The 16945-nt window shown below is 45.7% G+C and overlaps 1 protein-coding gene across 1 annotated transcript in view; it reads right to left on the reverse strand.

Annotated features, from left to right (window-relative positions):
- The window catches only part of NEK10 (NIMA related kinase 10), a 2768076-nt gene that overhangs the window by 1878458 nt on the left and 872673 nt on the right, over positions 1–16945 (reverse strand). The window contains exon 16 of the mRNA XM_069648774.1: positions 8683–8747. Within this exon, the coding sequence (XP_069504875.1) occupies positions 8683–8747 (65 nt within the window). The remainder of the gene's footprint in view (positions 1–8682; positions 8748–16945) is intronic.

Here is a 16945-nt window from a genome sequence, read left to right on the forward strand (position 1 = left end):
AGATAAGCTCCAGCTGAGCTTAAGGTACTGTGATGAATCTTATGGAGCCCTCACAAAAACCCTACCTAACATCTCCTTTGGGGTGGCCTGGGAAAGCCAGACGATTCCTGATCCTGAACCTTGGGGTGGTGTTAGCCGGGAGGATTACTTGGGAGGAGAAGGGTTCCAAGGAAACAAGAGGACTTCATGGGATGAGACGTAGTACTTGTCTCCCTCCAAAAAGGGAATATCATTAATGCCAGTACAGAACGGGTAATCCCTAAAGTTAATTGTAACAAGGCGAGTAAAGATAATTATAACTGGTCAGGTGTAAAGGGTAAGAATAGCTCTTACAAAACGTATAAACCTCAGAAATAGGAAATCCTATGAGTCGAAGGTAAGGCATGAAAAGAGGTCTATAAAAACTACCAATCTGAAACTGGAAAAACCTCAATACTCTGTAAAACCAAATATATCTTTATATACTTGTGATACTCCTTTAAGCAACAGGTTTATGGAGAAAAAGGAATTTGGTGGGGGTATTATTATTGTGAAAACTGACTTTTGTGCTAGGAACTTCAAGTCCCAGAATTCCCTGAGTATTGGGACGAAGAAGAAGGCTGCAGAGGCACAAGGTTGCAGAGTGCAGCCCATTGAGGTTAACGACCCACACCTGAGGATGTCTGAGAGGCATAAAAGGCCCTCTTAGATGCAGGCCATGAGACCAAGGTGGAAGAAGCTGAGGCAGCTTAAACAGAAGCAGAAGCAGCATGGGAGCAGTAGCAGTGCGTGGAGAAGTATTGGAGTCTTTCTGTGACTTTCCCCACTGTGAAGTGGTCAGAGGTGGCAGGCGAGCACAGGATTGCTGGGGGATCTGCATGGGTTCTGAAAGCAGCCAGGGTGAGACACAGGAAGGCGTGCAGGAGAGGAGGTCTGACCACGTGAAAAGAATAGTGAGCTGAAGACTTGGTTGAGACTCGCCCAGGGGCCATCCGCCCAAGAAGAAGTCAATGGGCTGTGTTTGTGCTGGTAGAGAGTTTCCCAGACCCCCTCTGTTTTGCATACCAAGTAACTTTGGGTCTCACCCTAAGTTACCAGGGGAATCCAGACGTGGACCCCTTGCTCAATGCTCTTAGAGAGGCACATCTTCACCTCACTGATGATGTCCAACTAGGCGGAAACACATGTATGGGGTTGCTGTGGTACTCTTGTTCAGAGCAGAATTGCCTAGCATTTCGGTGCTGGACTGCCCCTGGGCAGGACAAAGACTGATACGCGGGGAAATTTCTTCTCTGTGAAAAGAACAGTGAGCTAAAGACTTAGTTGAGACTCTCCCAGGGGCCATCCACCCAAGAACAAGTCAATGGGCTGTGTTCATGCTGGTAGAGAGTTTCTCAGACCCCCCTCTTTTTTTAATTGACCATAACTACGCACATCAGAAGGCCCTTTCCCTTCCCCACAGGGATAAAAGGTGGAGCACGCGAGCTCACTTTGAGCAAGGCTGAATGCACGTGGAAACATCTACATCGGACCGGCAGTTCAAACAGAGGAGAAAGGCGGCGAGACCTGGAGGGACGCCGAAGGGGGAACTGCCCTTGCCAACTAAGACCTGCAAAGCCTCCGAAAGGGAAATCATGAGACCGGGAAGTCCAGGGCACTCCCGCGCTGATAGGAAAAGCGGTGGTAGAGCGCTTGCTGCCGTCATTGACTCCCGAGACAAGAAACTCCAACAGTTCAGCACAGCCGGTGGGTCGGAGAAGACAGATAGTAAAACTGAACTGTGCTTGGACCAAGGTTGCAGGTGGCAACCTTGTTGAACAAAGAACTTGTGTAATTGAACTTTAAAGAAACCCTAGTAGAAGGTTCAGAAGCAGAGTGGTCAGGCGTCATGGGACGCTCATTCGAAAGACTCTAGGCGAAAACCTTTGTGGGTTGTGTTGTTTGTTAAAACTACGAGAACCAAGAGGCCTTAGGAGAGGCCAGTGGGAAGTGTCAGAGTGGGCTTACGAGGGTCAAGCAAAACCCCTCGTTCACTCGAAAGCCTTTGACACATTGGAGAAAACTCATTCAACTGTGAATGTGTGAAGCCTGACTGGGGGCTAAGCGAAAGCCTGACTGGTGGCTGAAAAACCAAGGGAAGTGAATTTGGCATAGTGTTAACACACCTACGAACATTGTGGTGACAATTGTGAACCCGGCTGAGGGATGCCCACAAGGAATAGTTGTTAAGTGGCAAATGTGAACCCGGCAGTGGGATGCCTGCGAATTGAGGATAAACCAGTATTTACCCATGAACATTGTGACGACAAGTGTGAACCCGGCTGAGGGATGTCCACAATGGATAGTTGTTCAAAAGTACATTGAAACTTGCTGAATGATGTGTTTTGAGTGAAAGGCCAAGGTGAACCCGATTGAGGGAAGCTAACTTTACAAGAAGGATCAGGGCCGGCTGAGGGGCATCCAAGGGGCGAAGAGCAATCATGCAACATAAAGGTTTACAAAAGGAACTTTTGTTTTGTTTATTGTTTATCGCTCAGCTGGCCTTCCAAGGCAAGATACTTTGCAGGAAAGAGACTTGGCCCCAGAAGGTCCTGGCATCGTTGAAAGGAACTGTAACCATGTGCTGGTGAGGCCCAGGAGTGTGCTGTGCTCAAAGGTCCTGCTTTGTCCCGTGCTAAAAACGTGGGGAAGGGAGACCCCAGCCCTACCAGCCTGACTACCTGCCCTACCAGCATTTGGTGAACACTTCTTTCTTTTCTTTTCTTTTCTTGTGAACATTAACCCACACTACTCTATATCAGCAATCGTTTTTTTAGTATAGGCCCTTTTTATTTGACAAGAGACGCAACTAGGACTGCCTTATTATTATTTGATGGTCGTAGCTTGCTCCCATCTGCGATTTAGGTTTAGAGGAGGCATATTTCTCCCCCATTATACAGTTTAATAAACATCCTTGAACTGTGATCACTTTTGTCTGTCGTTACTGGTGCCACCATGAGTTCCTTGCAACACGTAGGTGTAGTAAATAATGTGATACTTGTTATCCTTGAAGACATTCTCATAATGTAATTGTGTAAAGAGAAGACGTTGGTAAAACCTTTGAAGTTGACCCGTTACCACAGAAGTACTTAGAGGTAGTAGTTGGGCCTGGCAAGGATGTACACCAGGTCCTAGAACTTTGTACCAATTGGTTCTGTTTGGGCAGGGGAGTATACCCAAACAGAGAGCTGAAGTAGTTTGTCTTGACTGGCAGGAGAGTATACAAGGCCAAGAGCTTTTAGACATAAAGTACTGTGGTGGGGTAAAGCTTATGACGAAGTGGTACCAAAATATCTTGACAAAGACATTTGTTTTGAAGTTATTACCTGACAAAGACATTTGTTTTGTAGTTAATGATGTTCTGAACTGTCCATTGTTGATGACAAGAAGCTGTCTCAAGACCTTTACTACAAGTGAAAAGAGGAAAGCTTTATTAAACATTTGTGAACCATCATTGGAATCCAAGTTGGAACTTTGCGTTGTCAAATTGGATCAGAAAGAGATCTGAATTGGAAAGTTTTGTTATGACACAGGATTTCCTTATCCTTTTTGAACAATTAAAGAATAACCTGCTTGAATCTGGGGAAGGGGACTTCACCCAGGTTAACAGAAGAAGCAGCTATTATGGTGTGACTGATACTGTTATATTTGTTGTTAAACTGCCATATATTTCCTAATTGGTTTACTGTGTATATAAGTGTGAGGGACAGAAATAATTTTGATAACAAGTGTTTTCCTTTAGTTTCTTTAGGCAAAGTAAAGATAATGAAGCATTCATCCAACCTTTTGAGTTAATAAAATTGGCATCTTTTGGAAAACTTTCACAAAGTTTTCTGCTTCACATTTATGACCCCTCACATATGGTGTCAGGCATTGGGATCTCTGTTGTTTCTACTTCGTTATCGTTAGTTGCTGATTGGAGAATTGTATTCCAAATGTTCTCCTGTTACAAAATCCCAATTGGTGGTCACGACAGGGCAGTCACAGGGCACCTGGCTTCATATCTGCCTTCCAAATACTATGATAGAGATGCAGTCTTCCCTTATAAATCATGACTTCCCTTATCAACCCGGGGGAAAATTGAAAACCTCAGCTGTGGTATAGTAAAACTAGGGAATATGTATGCGGGGGTGCTTTAAGGAAACCAAGGAGCAGTATTCCTGAAGAGCCTGCAGCACCTGCACACTCATCTTCCCTTTCCCTTGCTCAGGTACCGAAACTGCTCTTAAATCTAACAAGAGGGATGTGAGCTATGCCGAGGACTCTGGGAGCAAGTCAACCAGTCCCAAGGACTGGAAGCCACCATCAGGGGAGGTACCTACCAACCAACTCTTAGACCATCAACCTAAAGAGCAAGAGGGAGTTGGGAGCTCAGAGATGAAAGACTAAAGTCCCAATCAGGTGCAAGCTGCCTATACCTATTTTGAAGACCTGAACTCCCTTACCCCAAAAATAGGCTGGAGCGTGGGACCAAGTCCTATTCAAATCCAGGGGCCCAGTCAGATGGTGCAGGAGTTCAGAAGGACATCAGTTATTGTAGCTGGCAACATAAATTTGAATCAGAGTGGAGAGCAATGAGAAATGAGTTTGGTGCCGGAGCAGGAAGTAGAACAGCTTGCAGGCTAGAGGGGAAGGCTGATCTTGATATGTTGGGTGGGTATAAGAAGCTGGTTGGCATTAATGAGTCAGCGTTGAGAAATATCGGGAGAATGTGAGATCGTGTCACAAGGAGATTAAGGTAGTGGTAAGGGTGTATAGGGTGAATGTGGAACAGCTGTTGAAGGAAATTGGAGAGGTTAAAGAGGAGGCGGAGAGTTTAAGGAGGAGGCAACAGCATTGACAGAGGAGGTTAGCAGGTCAAGAGGTTGTTGGAGGAAGTTGGAGAATTTAAGGAGGAGGCAGCACACCTACAAATCCTCGTAGGGAGTGCCCAAACTCTTCAGAGATGCATCCGTGACCACTCGGGTCTGAGGCCAAGGAGGCCAGAAGGCTTCCCCCACCAGGAGACTGCTGCAGTCCGCCCAACAGGACAGGTCATTGACCACCAATGCAGACATCCTGAGGAGATCCGAAAGAGCACCGAGGTGCTGTGCTCACTGACTCCTCAGGAGCCACTGCAGGGATCTCATGCGCAGTCTGGCCTCTGGCACTAGAAAAATGCAGGAGGCCATGAGGCCTAAGAGGCGGAGAAAGGAAGTCACTGCTAAATTGGCATGGTGCCGGAACAAGTCAAGCATTTGTGTCAAGCCGGCGACTCTCTCTTTGGGAGGGAAGGCTTTCCCAACCCGGGTGTATAGGACTGTTCCTGATGAACTGGAGCCTTTGAACTGGTGTCATTTGGGACTTCTTTAAATTCAGGAGAAGCCCAGCCTGTGTAGCAGCAAGAAGGTGTCCTCTAAATGGGACAAGACCTACACTGCTGATTTCCCTCGGATTAGCCAGTCGTCCAGGTACAGAAATACGTGGACTCCGAATCTCCTGAGGTGAGCCTCGACTACTGTCATGAGCTTGGTGAAGATCCTTGGGGCGGAGGTCCGACCAAAGGGAAGCACTTTGAACTGATAGTGCTTATCCTCTATGGTGAACCTTAGGAACTTTCTGTGCTTTCAATGGATTGGCATATGGAAATAAGTGTCCTGTAGGTCTATTGACACCAGCCAGTCTTGTAGAGAATTTCTCTCAGCGTCACCATCCTGAATTGGACCTTCCTCAGGAACTTGTTCAAGGTCCTGAGGTCCAGAATACCGGGAATACCAACCTGCTCGGGAGGTACCTCTTCCACTGAACCCTTCAACAACAGGGCTCAAAGTTCTTCCTGGAGCTCCTGTTGGAATGGAGGTGGTGGGGGTTTGTCCGGAGGTTCTCTTAAAAATAGCAGACAATAACCGCACTGAATGAGCTGAAGAGCCCAGGCATCGGATGAAATTCCCTGCCATTGGAGCAAATGCTCGATCAACCGTCCACCAACCGGTATGTTGTGAGAGGAGTAATCAAAGCGGCTTAGGAGGCTGGGTCGCCCCCGCCGCTGATGCTGCTTGTTGGCCTTTAGAAGTCCCTCTGCCCCCTCTGGAGCACGAGAAATGCTTCTGCCCTTGCCTGGCCGATGGGAGCTGCGCTCTCCTGCCATAAGGAGCATACCGCCTGTAGCCCCGTGCCCTAGAGGCGAAGTTGAAGGCAGCTATGACCGGCTGCGCAGCTAGGCCTAAAGATTTAGCAGCGATATTGGATTCTTTCAATTTCTCCAAAGAATCATCGGTTTTGTGGCCAAACAGGAACGTTATTAAGTGAGCCTGCCTTCTCGGCATTACTGCTGATGGCATAGGACATCCCACACAGTCGGCGATATCCAGGCCCATTTGCAGCGACTGTCTGCTCACCTCCTTCCCGTCCTACATCAGCTGTAGAAAGCCCTAGTGCATTTCCCCTTCGTGGACGTACTGCACAGCATTCTCGACTGCTGTCCAAAGACCAAAGGAGTACTTGGCAAAACTGCTTGCAACATTGGTAGCTTTAAGGGCCCTACTGCCCGAAGTGAATTCCTTTTTGGCTAAGGCATCAACTTTTTTCACTTCCCTGTCAAGAGGTAAAGTGGAAGTGGAAGAAGATGGCCTAGTTGAGGCTATGCCAGCTTGCATAACAAGCCCCTCTAGGGAACGGTGAGAGGAGAGGAATAAAGGGTCTCCTCTAGCCAGCCTATACTTCCCGGAAATGGTGGAGTTCACCGGGGGAATGGAGCATGGATGCTGCCACAGCACTGTTAGAGGATCAGCAATGACAGGATTTAAAGGCATATTGTGATCTGTCGCCAAACTTTCATCCAGGATATCGGTGAGGTTGTACCCCTGCACTGAGGACTGCAATCCCAGAGTATCAATGACCCTCTCTACCAAAGCCCTCAACTTTGATAAATTATGATTAAAGGGCTAGGACTGTTGAAATTCCAGATCAGACGAGGTGTCCAGAGCGCTGGCACCATGGAGGCCTTGAGCTAGTTTTAAGAGCCGACTGTGGTCCTCAAAATAATCGACACCTCCTGTGCCATGCACATCCCCTTGGTCCTCTGCATCATCGGTGCCGAAGATACCTGACATGGTATCGAAAAAGTTTGACCGGGAATGCAGGGTACAAGTTTTATTGACAACAGTCGATGCCGATGGCTTGTCTTTCGGCAGCGATAGGCAGGATGTCAGTGTCGATCAGTGTTGAGCCGCCGTAGCATCGACATCTTTGGATTGACATGGTTGATCCGACTTTCATAGGACCTCCTTCGATGACGAAGTGTTTATCAGCGCTCATGGTATCACTACTTGGGCACGAGAGGGGTAGAAAATGCTGAGCGCCACTCTTGCCTGCAAGGCCTGCTGCGTGAGTGAGGGGGGCTTAGCCACGCTGACAGCAGCATGATTCTTGAACATATCAAGCATAGAGGCAGAGGCACCAGGGACACAACTCGTGTGGGTCAGTGATGGACATCTTGGCGCTACAGTCAGTACACCGCTTGAATCCCGAAACCCGAGCGACCGACATCTTGTGTCAAGGAATTTAGAAAAGTTTTCTGATGAAAACGTCGAATGAGTCGAAGACTCGCCTGTGTGCCCAAGCAGCGTGTTAGCGCACGGAAAAAAGGAACTGAGGTGTGGGGCATAGTTATGAAGTATATATATGACGCCTGACGTCAAGTCTGGAATCGATGATCGGATGCCGAGCAAGACGGATCGACGACCGAGTCGAGGTCCACTACGCCCCCTGTCGAAACTTTTCAGAAGCAGCAGAGCAGGATGGAATATCTATCTATCAGATGAGGAATCTGCGGGAGAAAAGCAATCCACTGAAATGCCTTTTTGATGGTACGCTTTGCAAGTAATACATACATTACCTTGTTTAGAATTTGTATGTTAAAGGGGAGCCAGTGTAAGTCAACTCCTACAACTCCTAGGTGAGCCTAACTGAGCCTGCACAAAAGGAGCAGTTCTGAAGAAGGGTGTGGGATAACTTTGAGTGGCCCAATGCTAAACCAAAGAGGGATAGACTCATGGGAACCTGGAGAAGGGGCCCATTTCTGAGGACAGAGAGACTTTGTAGTTTATGTCCACCGTTTGCAACATTATCTTGGCCTATCATGCATTGATAGATGTTAAATTGTTTTAATCCACCTCTTGGAACATAACTTGGGGTTCATCCCTTATTAAGAGACTATGTTTTACTTTCGTCCAAACTTTGGAACATCATTTTTTCCACTCCTGTACACTATATCCCTAAGAAAAACCCAGTAACCATTTTCTGCTCATAGATTAACCTTACAGATAGGAACTGTAACACATTCAACATAAATTACCTTTTCAACTTGCATCTTGCTTCCTGGAAATAATTAACCTCTATTGTACTTGAACTAAGACTGCAAATGTACTTTCTAAGAAGGTGTGGTGCTTTCATGAGACACTTAGATGAACATTTCTTGAAGGACTGGAATTCCTATTCCGTTCCTATATTGCAATGATGCGACAGTCGAAAGGGTGTTGGATCACCCCAAATTGAAAAACAACTAAATATGCATTCAAACGTTTTAGACATTACTGATTTCAAAACGACACTCACAGACCAAAAGTTGGGCTGTACACCAATTGTATACAATTGTTTCCTGTGCATGTTCCTACATCACCATACCTTTTGAACAGCTCTCGGTTTCTTTCCATACTGAAGAGAAATCTCAGTGCTCTGAATGCATAACACTGTGAATAAAGTAACAATTATCAGAATCTCTACAGTGCATGCATATTTTAAAACATTTGTACGCTGAATGTATGTATTTAATTGTAATTGTTTTTTTTTTTTTTAAATAAAGAAAAGCATGGATTCGGGATTCAAACCTCTGTTGCTCTGCGTGGTGTTGCTTCCAAGACACGTTGCCCCTGTGCTAACCTCCATTCACTTATTTAATCACAATAAGCCAGTCCTTGACAGTTATGCTAATGGAGCGCACCCTGTTATAAGTCCTTGAAGACAATGATATTTCCAGTGTCCAATAGCTAGATAAACAGTACAGTAACATGGGTGCTTTTATGTGCCATTAGCACATGGAGATCGTTGTGACCTCGATTCAGCCAATCAGAATGTTCTGAGTGCAATCATTAACTACTGGTATTGTATGCATTCTGAACATTCTGTCTTCAAATGTAAACAGAAAAAACAACCATGCAATTTCCAGGCGAAATGCATTTTAACAAGTCACTTCCACTCTGGGAGGAGTTTTGTTTGCTGCAACATCCTATTTAATAGAACGAGAAAGCTTAAACATGGGTAAATCTTTTGACTTTCTTACATAAAAATTGTTTACTTCTACATAATACCTAATGTATGCTAAACCTGTTTCAGTTCAACCAAGTATGCAATAAAATTGCTTAATTTATGAAGAAAAACATGTTATTTAAATACTACAACATACAGCCACATTTAATTTACTAACGGAGTTTGGCTATTTTACTTTACTGGCTATTAAAGTAAAAATATGTATTGCTATGATCATTATGTCCAAATACCCTTATAGACCTCTGGAGGGGTAATTATTGCTTGGGATAATGACCCTTCCACCAACGTATGGCCGGTGGCGCATAACCTGATGGTGGGTCATTATCCCGCAATAATTACCACTCCCTCAGTCTATAAGGCCATATTATTTCTTTGAAAATAATGTTTTAGCTTCGTATCTTTCTCTATCAGTTAAGGAAATGTGAATTATCACCAAACCTCTTTCGCAACAACCAGAAGTAGGTTTGCATATGAATGGGGAGAAGAACTCTCACCGTGGCCCATGCCAGAGGAACACTTAGAAAGGACTGCAATGGCTAAGGTCTCATTTATGATGCAAGGAAGTCAAAACAAACTCTTACAAATGTAGCCCTCTCTTTCCTAGACATGCCTGATTTCCTGGCGACCACCTGATAAACGCTGTTCAATAGTCCATACAGCATCCTCAACACACAGAACATAAGTTTAGAATTCAAACTAGACTAACCCTCTTTAAGTCTGTAATCATATGACTTGGGCTGGATATACAAGGCCCATTAATAGAGTTGCCAAAGTTCACTTGGCACCATGGCCAGCCCATTCCTCACTGTAGACCTGTAGGCACTACTGCCCAACCCATCCTGTGGACTTGTGACAGGATCTTGCATCCCTCCAGGCATGGTGCAGTCAATAGTGAGGGAAAGAGGAGGGGGCCCAAAATATCCAGTAGAGTAAAAACTATCAAATTAGCAATCCCTGGTAGAAATTTGTATGGAAATGGAAACAGATTAGTTGGACACTGAGGGTGCTATTAATTTATATCTTAATGAAATGAAAAGAAAGCAGCCGTTTGGTATTTCAATCAGACTCTAGTATATCTGAAACAAATAAAACTGCTTCATGAAAATCTGACCTTCTGACCCAAATGTGGTAGTTTATTGCTGCATATCAATCTATTTCCGGAGAACATTTTATGTGGACTATACATGAGATTTCTCTTTTAACTGTTGGAAACAAAGGAGGTGATTGGCCCCAGAAGACATTGGCCCTGATGGAAAGATCCTGGAGATTCTGTACGAAAAAAGGGTGTAATAGAGAACCTAAAACACTAGGTAATAATAGGCTACGAGGTTTTAAATAATATTAGAATTGATTATTTGAAAATTGTTTTGAAATCCAGACTTCTTGAATACTTTTTGGGGGTGCTGCTGTATGAATGGCCAACAGGTGTCTCTTACCTCTGCTACAGTAAGATTCTTGTCATAGATTTTACAATATGGTAAACATTACATTGTTATAATTACAAATGAATTATTGTTAAGCATTTACAAATTTTCTCATTGTTTTATGATGTTATTGGTGACATTTATGCGTCATTTTGTATTGAAGGTGGAAGGTGTATAAGTTTAATGAAAACCAATTAACTCAAATAAATAAATAAATAAAAGTAGCCAAAGTAATGTTGTCAGACAGAATAGGGGGGCGGAGTGTAGGCATCCCCAACTTCCTTTGATCTGAAGGCAAGCGTCCCCAAACAGCACGATCCTCCCCGCAATGAGAGACAATGAAGGACTCTCCCAAGATGGGAATAAGGCCAAGACAGAGTGCGGGTGAGCGTAAATGGGAGTTTATCAATCAGAATAGGGCATGCAAAGGACTCTGCAAACTCCGAGAGCGCTCTGTCTGACAATAGCAAAGACAGGCGTATATATTTACAAAAAACGTCATAAGAACCTACACACTATAGGGGGCACAAGTTCATGGGGATTGGGTGGCGACGACTAACTATAGGTGCTGCTGTGATGTGGTTGGCTTTGGCTGGAAGACGTCACTGGGCAGCCTCGTGGGTTGGGCTGGGCCTGGCAGGGTGGCGGAGTTCATCCAGGCGGTGTTGTGGGGCCATCGCGGCCAGTGGCAGAGATGAATGTCTTCTCCTGACTTATTAGCCCTAGGCCATGCACACCGCAGTCATTCAGGCATTTTTAGTATTATCTTCTTTAGTAAATCTTACAATAGGTTATACAACAGGTTAATGCAACACAGGAGGAATGCACCTTGTGAGGGGACTGGAGGCAATACGTCAGGGCATGGTTACCAGTGTCCTGTTGACCGGGGCCATAGGTCGAGGGGCTAAGCTTCAGGGCCTGGCACGGGCGGTACATGTCTTTCTGCCTTGTTAGAAGTTGTTATGGATGTTCCGCTGTGTGTTGTCAAAGTGTTGGGTGTCTTGATTGCACAGGGCCATAAGTCTGAGATGGTCCGGTGGGTTGTGAGGTTTACGAGGGGGCGCGTGTGTTCAGGCAGAGGTTTACTGCTGTGCTGTAAATAATGCATGTGGCAGGTGGTGGCCTTGGGTGCTACAGAGGGGGTTACAAATCTTTGAAGCGACTCCAGTCTGGTTGGGGGAGGTAATGCAGCGCGGCGCGGTCTCTGCTCTCATGCCTTGGCAGCCGTCGTAGGGTGGGAGGGGGAATGGCCTTGCATGTATTTCACAAAGGTATCTCCCTCGTGTGTTGCCGATTTAGGTAGAGACATCATAAACATTTGAACACTCTATAATACTTATTCGGAACATTACAAAAAATGCATTTAAACTTTGCTGGATGTGTCTTGATTATACCCAGTCTGAGTACCTTATTCATACATTATGTTTTAACAAGTACAGTATTTAGTTATATGCATATATATTTGCAGTAAGTGAGGTAGAGTTAGGATTGGTGGAGAACATAGAAAGTAACCCGCCACTTGCTCGTGACGGTGGTGGTGCATGTGGGGCCTAGACATGCACACATGACATGCGCCTTCTCGCGCATTCTTCACATGGGCCCTCTGTATGGTTACATTCGTTTTCTTGTGTCCTCTAGCAGCATTAGTTCAGTTATGGCGCGAGCCCATGGGGTGTAAGTTTTCCAGTCATACACGTAACAAACAGATTCCTGGTGCGTTCCGTTATTATTAGTACCCAACTGCAATGGTATATGCTCATCATCGCTTATATCATGGGAGCATGATCTCTTGTAATTATACATCTTACAGGCTTTTGTAATATAAGGGATTTTATGGAAGAAAAGCATCCTTTGCAAGTAGTCTCAACATTAATATACAAAGATTGTCTGTCATCTAACGACCATTTTACTGTTCTTTTCATTTGCCTAGGCCTGCTGGCCGGGTCATGCTGGGAGCGATGATACACTGCGGGAGGTGAACTGTTACAATGTTAGTGTATCACACTAGCTCATGTCCGTCTTGTTCGTGGGAACGTGCTCGCAGCGGATCTGCCAGGGTGCTGCGGCAACAAGGATGACTGGAACCCTCCAAGGGTGGGGGCCGCGCTACAGTGCGCTGAGCTCACACCATCTTTACCAGACAAAATGGTTTCTTAGGCCTAGCTAAATTTTAATACATGTGGGCAATTAATACATGCGGGCAATGTCTCCAGTGGGTGAACCCTCCACCACCTGGGCCCGGGTGGCATGAGGGGACGCCCAAGAGAGCCATAGTCCTCACCTGGGGAGAAAGCGCAGGCGAGGGGGGTCTTCTTGGACCAGTCCTCCCCTACATTTCCCCCCTTTCGTTACTAAAGTAACGAATTCTTTAAATCTTCTATCCTCCTACATTCTGCCTCGTCCATCACCGCCTCATCCCATGCAGGAGTTCCTTTGATGGGCATCCATGCTCTGCACACCCCCCTTAAGCTTTCACCTCTCCGGGCGTATTCGTCTGGGGTACACATTAGATATATGCACCCACCATCTCCTTCTAAATCTACCCAAACTTCCTCATACCATTCTAGTATACGGGGCTCTTTGATGGTGGTGTGCCACAACTTTTCTACAATATCTTTATCGTGGTATATGGGCACCAGTTGGTACTTGGGCGAGTTATCTATCCCTGTTTGTACTTGTGCTTCTTGCATCGTTTTTATTGTACCGTGTGAGTTGCCCATTGTCACCATCATCATTGCACCATTTGGTACTGCGTTAGCACAAACTCGAAGACCCACCTGGCACAGGCAAAAAAGTAGAAGGAGGAACACAACAGCTGGTATTAAAAATTTCACAGTTGTTCCAAGCCATGAGGGAACCCAGGAGAAGATGTTGTCGAACCATGTACTCGCTTCTGCTCCACCTTCCATTTTCATTTTTTCTCCTAGGTTGTGGACTGCTTCGATCACATGGGACAGGGAGCCATTCTCTGCGTCTTCAGAAGGTACGAAAGTGCAGCAGGCACTTCCTATTTTTCGGCAAACACCACGTCCATCGCCGTCAACAGGTCCAGGACATACCTGTTTTGCATGGTCATTAGTCGTAAAGCTCTTAGTTCCACTTTTATTATATTGAATCCTTCTTCAGTGTCGTTTGCCAGCTGAATTAGTTCCCAGCGTGTTATCTGGAGCCACTTTGCGTTTGCCCTTGCTTGGACACTTGAGACGAGTGAGGCAAAAAATGTTTCTGCTGAGCTGAATAATCGATACTTGTCTGGGATTTGTGCCAACAGTTCCGATGATGCCTTTGATATGTAGTTTGATGCTCGTCTGTTACGGGTCAGCACTTCTCCCTTGCTTCCAGAAGACAGGACATATATTTGTGTCTCTGCAGTTGGTTGAGCCACACTCTGCATGCGTTCCTGTGTCCCATCGACGTGGCTTTCTGGTATCACCATTAGGGCTGAGTGCAGAGTGGCCATTGAACAGCTGCCACTCCATGACTGGGGGAGGTGTAGGTATGCCTGTTTGCCGCACACCCAGTACGTGTCCATCAGGGCCGCTGTCCCTTTCCTTAGGTCTGGGATGGTGAGGGTTTTGTTGCAGTTCTTGTTTGTTCCCATGGGGGTTCTCCCTTCTCCTTTAAAGCACAGCTTATAGTCCATTTCGCTCTGCAGTTTGAACGGCTTTTCTATGGCAGTTACCCAGGTTAGTTTTGAAATGTGTTCTCTCCATACTGGTGTACATGTTTCCTCTATCCACTGCAATTTATCCGGTGCCACACCTCTTAGTGCTTCCGCTTTGCACAGTACTTCTTCATCCTTCTGCTTGTTGTCAGAAAAAAGTGTCCCTTTTATCACGAAAAATGGTTCTTTCAAACATACCACTCCTGCCGTTTTTGGGTAACACGTTTTCTCGTTCTGCAGCATTTGAAAAGTCACTTCGTGTGCCTGGAAGGTGTTCTTAATCCTGCACAGCGTGAGATGAAGGAGACATTGGGCATCCACAATAGGCAACTCTTTAGGTAACAACACTTTGGGTGTACCTGATGCATGGGGGATGAGGGAACAGACATAACAGCTCTCGTTTGTTGTCTGTTTAGCTGTGGCACTCATGTCTGCGTACCACTTATTTGTTTGATGGGGGTGCCGTGGGTCTTCCATCTTATCTAGACCTAGCCCATAGTACTCATCATACTTCCTCCTCCCTGCTTCTCTCTTTCGTCTGTTATTCTTGTTACTCATGTACTTCCCAACCCCCAGGACAGTGGACAAACTAGACCCCCCTTTCTCATTCCCGCCCCCCTTGGCCCATTCATCATATAATATTTCGTGCATTGCTAGTAGCTTTCCGTCTTCTTTCCTGACGTTATCTGGCAGATTGTTTTTTGGGCTGGGGGCAAGCTGGCTGGTGGGGGTGTTATACAACCATGATATGGCAGACGGGTTTCGGTCATTGAGACTGTGGGCATTGTAATTGGATACCCCTGGTGGAGACACTGTGTTGCTCTGCATTCCACCATGTGGCTTTTCTCTTTGTGAGGTCACAACACTGGATGGTGTGGTATGATACCCCCACACAAGTTTAGTTCCGTCCCATATCAAAAAATCACCTTCCCTGGTATTGACACCTGCAGTTGCATTGGGCCCGGTGGTACTGTTAATTGGTCCAGTAGTGTTGTTACTCCCTCCCCCCTCGTACATCTCGATAGAGATGAACGCTATAAACCAATATGTAACCAAGCCAAACAGTATCATAAAAAACAATGTGATGCATACTGATAATCCACACTCATACGAATATCTACATCTCTCATATACTAATTCTCTCATTCTACTAATTCTATCCGTTGCAGGCTGCCCGTTAGATGCCATGGAAGCTCCTGTTTGAGATATAAAAGTGCATTAAGTGCATGTATGTAAACGTTTTGCTGGCACCATCTGTGCCAATACATTTGACGGGGAATGGAAGCGGGTGGGGATGCGGGGGAGGGGTATTCACAGACAAGGGTGTATGCAAGCTATAATATTATTATTCCATTAATTACATACCACTCAATAAGATAAAAAAGAAAGCACACACATACTTTTTTTTTTTTTTTTTTTGGAATTTCCGTGTCAGTCATTATTCCATTCAAGTCCAGTGCTGAGACACACACACACACACGTAAGTCGATATGTAGACATCCTACTTATTTGCATCGTTTGCTGTTGTCTGTGCCTCCTCATCTATCTCCTCTTGTACATTGCTGTATGCTTTTCGTACGTCGGTCAAGTGTACCCAGTACCGCAAGCCCTCTACCTTCACTGCTGTGGGCGTGCAGAATATTACTTCGTATGGGCCATGGAATCGTGGTGCATTCCACCGACGCACAAAGCTTCTAACATAAATTGAGTCACCTGGCATCAGCTGTAGCTGTTGCTCTGGCTCCGTGACAGATCCTGTTACGTTTCCCTCTTCTCTAGTGAAGGGTGGGGAGAGTTGCTTTGATATTGCGCGCGCTGCCCTTGTTAATTTTCTTAGATAGTCTGTGAACTCCTCTCCCAATATTGCGGCGCTTCTGTGGGCATCTGAGTGTTCGCGCAGTGGAGAGTGTGCTGTGTTCATTCGTCTCCCAGTCACGATCTCGTGCGGGGACAAATGGTGGTCCTTGCTTGGCTGGTTTCTCAATTAAAATAGCGCTAGTGGTAGACAGTAAATCCAATTTTTCTTCAATGAGAAGCATAGTTTTGATAACCTGCCCTTTAACAGGCCGTTCATCTTTTCCACTACGCCATTACTTTGGGGATGATAAATCGAACACAATTTATGTTTTATACCCAATAACGTGGTAACTTCCTTGAAAAGTTCATTCACAAAGTGAGAGCCGTTGTCTGAGCGAATTACGTCACAAATTCCCCAGCGCGGGAACACTTCCCTTACTAGGAACTTGGCGGCGCTTTTGGCATCAGGTCGCGCACAGGGTCCTGCTTCCACCCACCTTGAAAACGGGCACACAACCACGATCATGTACCGTGCGCCATTACACCTTTCCCCCATGTCTGCATAATCTATATGCAGTTCTCTGAAGGGGCCAATGAGTTTGGGAATTGTTCCCCGGAGTGTGCGTAATGTCATTCCTGAGTTGTATATTTGGCATGTTGTACATTCCATTGCCAATCGAGACACATGCTCCTGAAGACAGGGCACAAACCATTCTTCCTGTATTTCTGCTGCAAT

The sequence above is a fragment of the Ambystoma mexicanum genome, chromosome 2q (genome assembly GCF_040938575.1).
Source record: "Ambystoma mexicanum isolate Mex_15411 chromosome 2q, UKY_AmexF1_1, whole genome shotgun sequence".
Lineage (NCBI taxonomy): Eukaryota > Metazoa > Chordata > Amphibia > Caudata > Ambystomatidae > Ambystoma > Ambystoma mexicanum.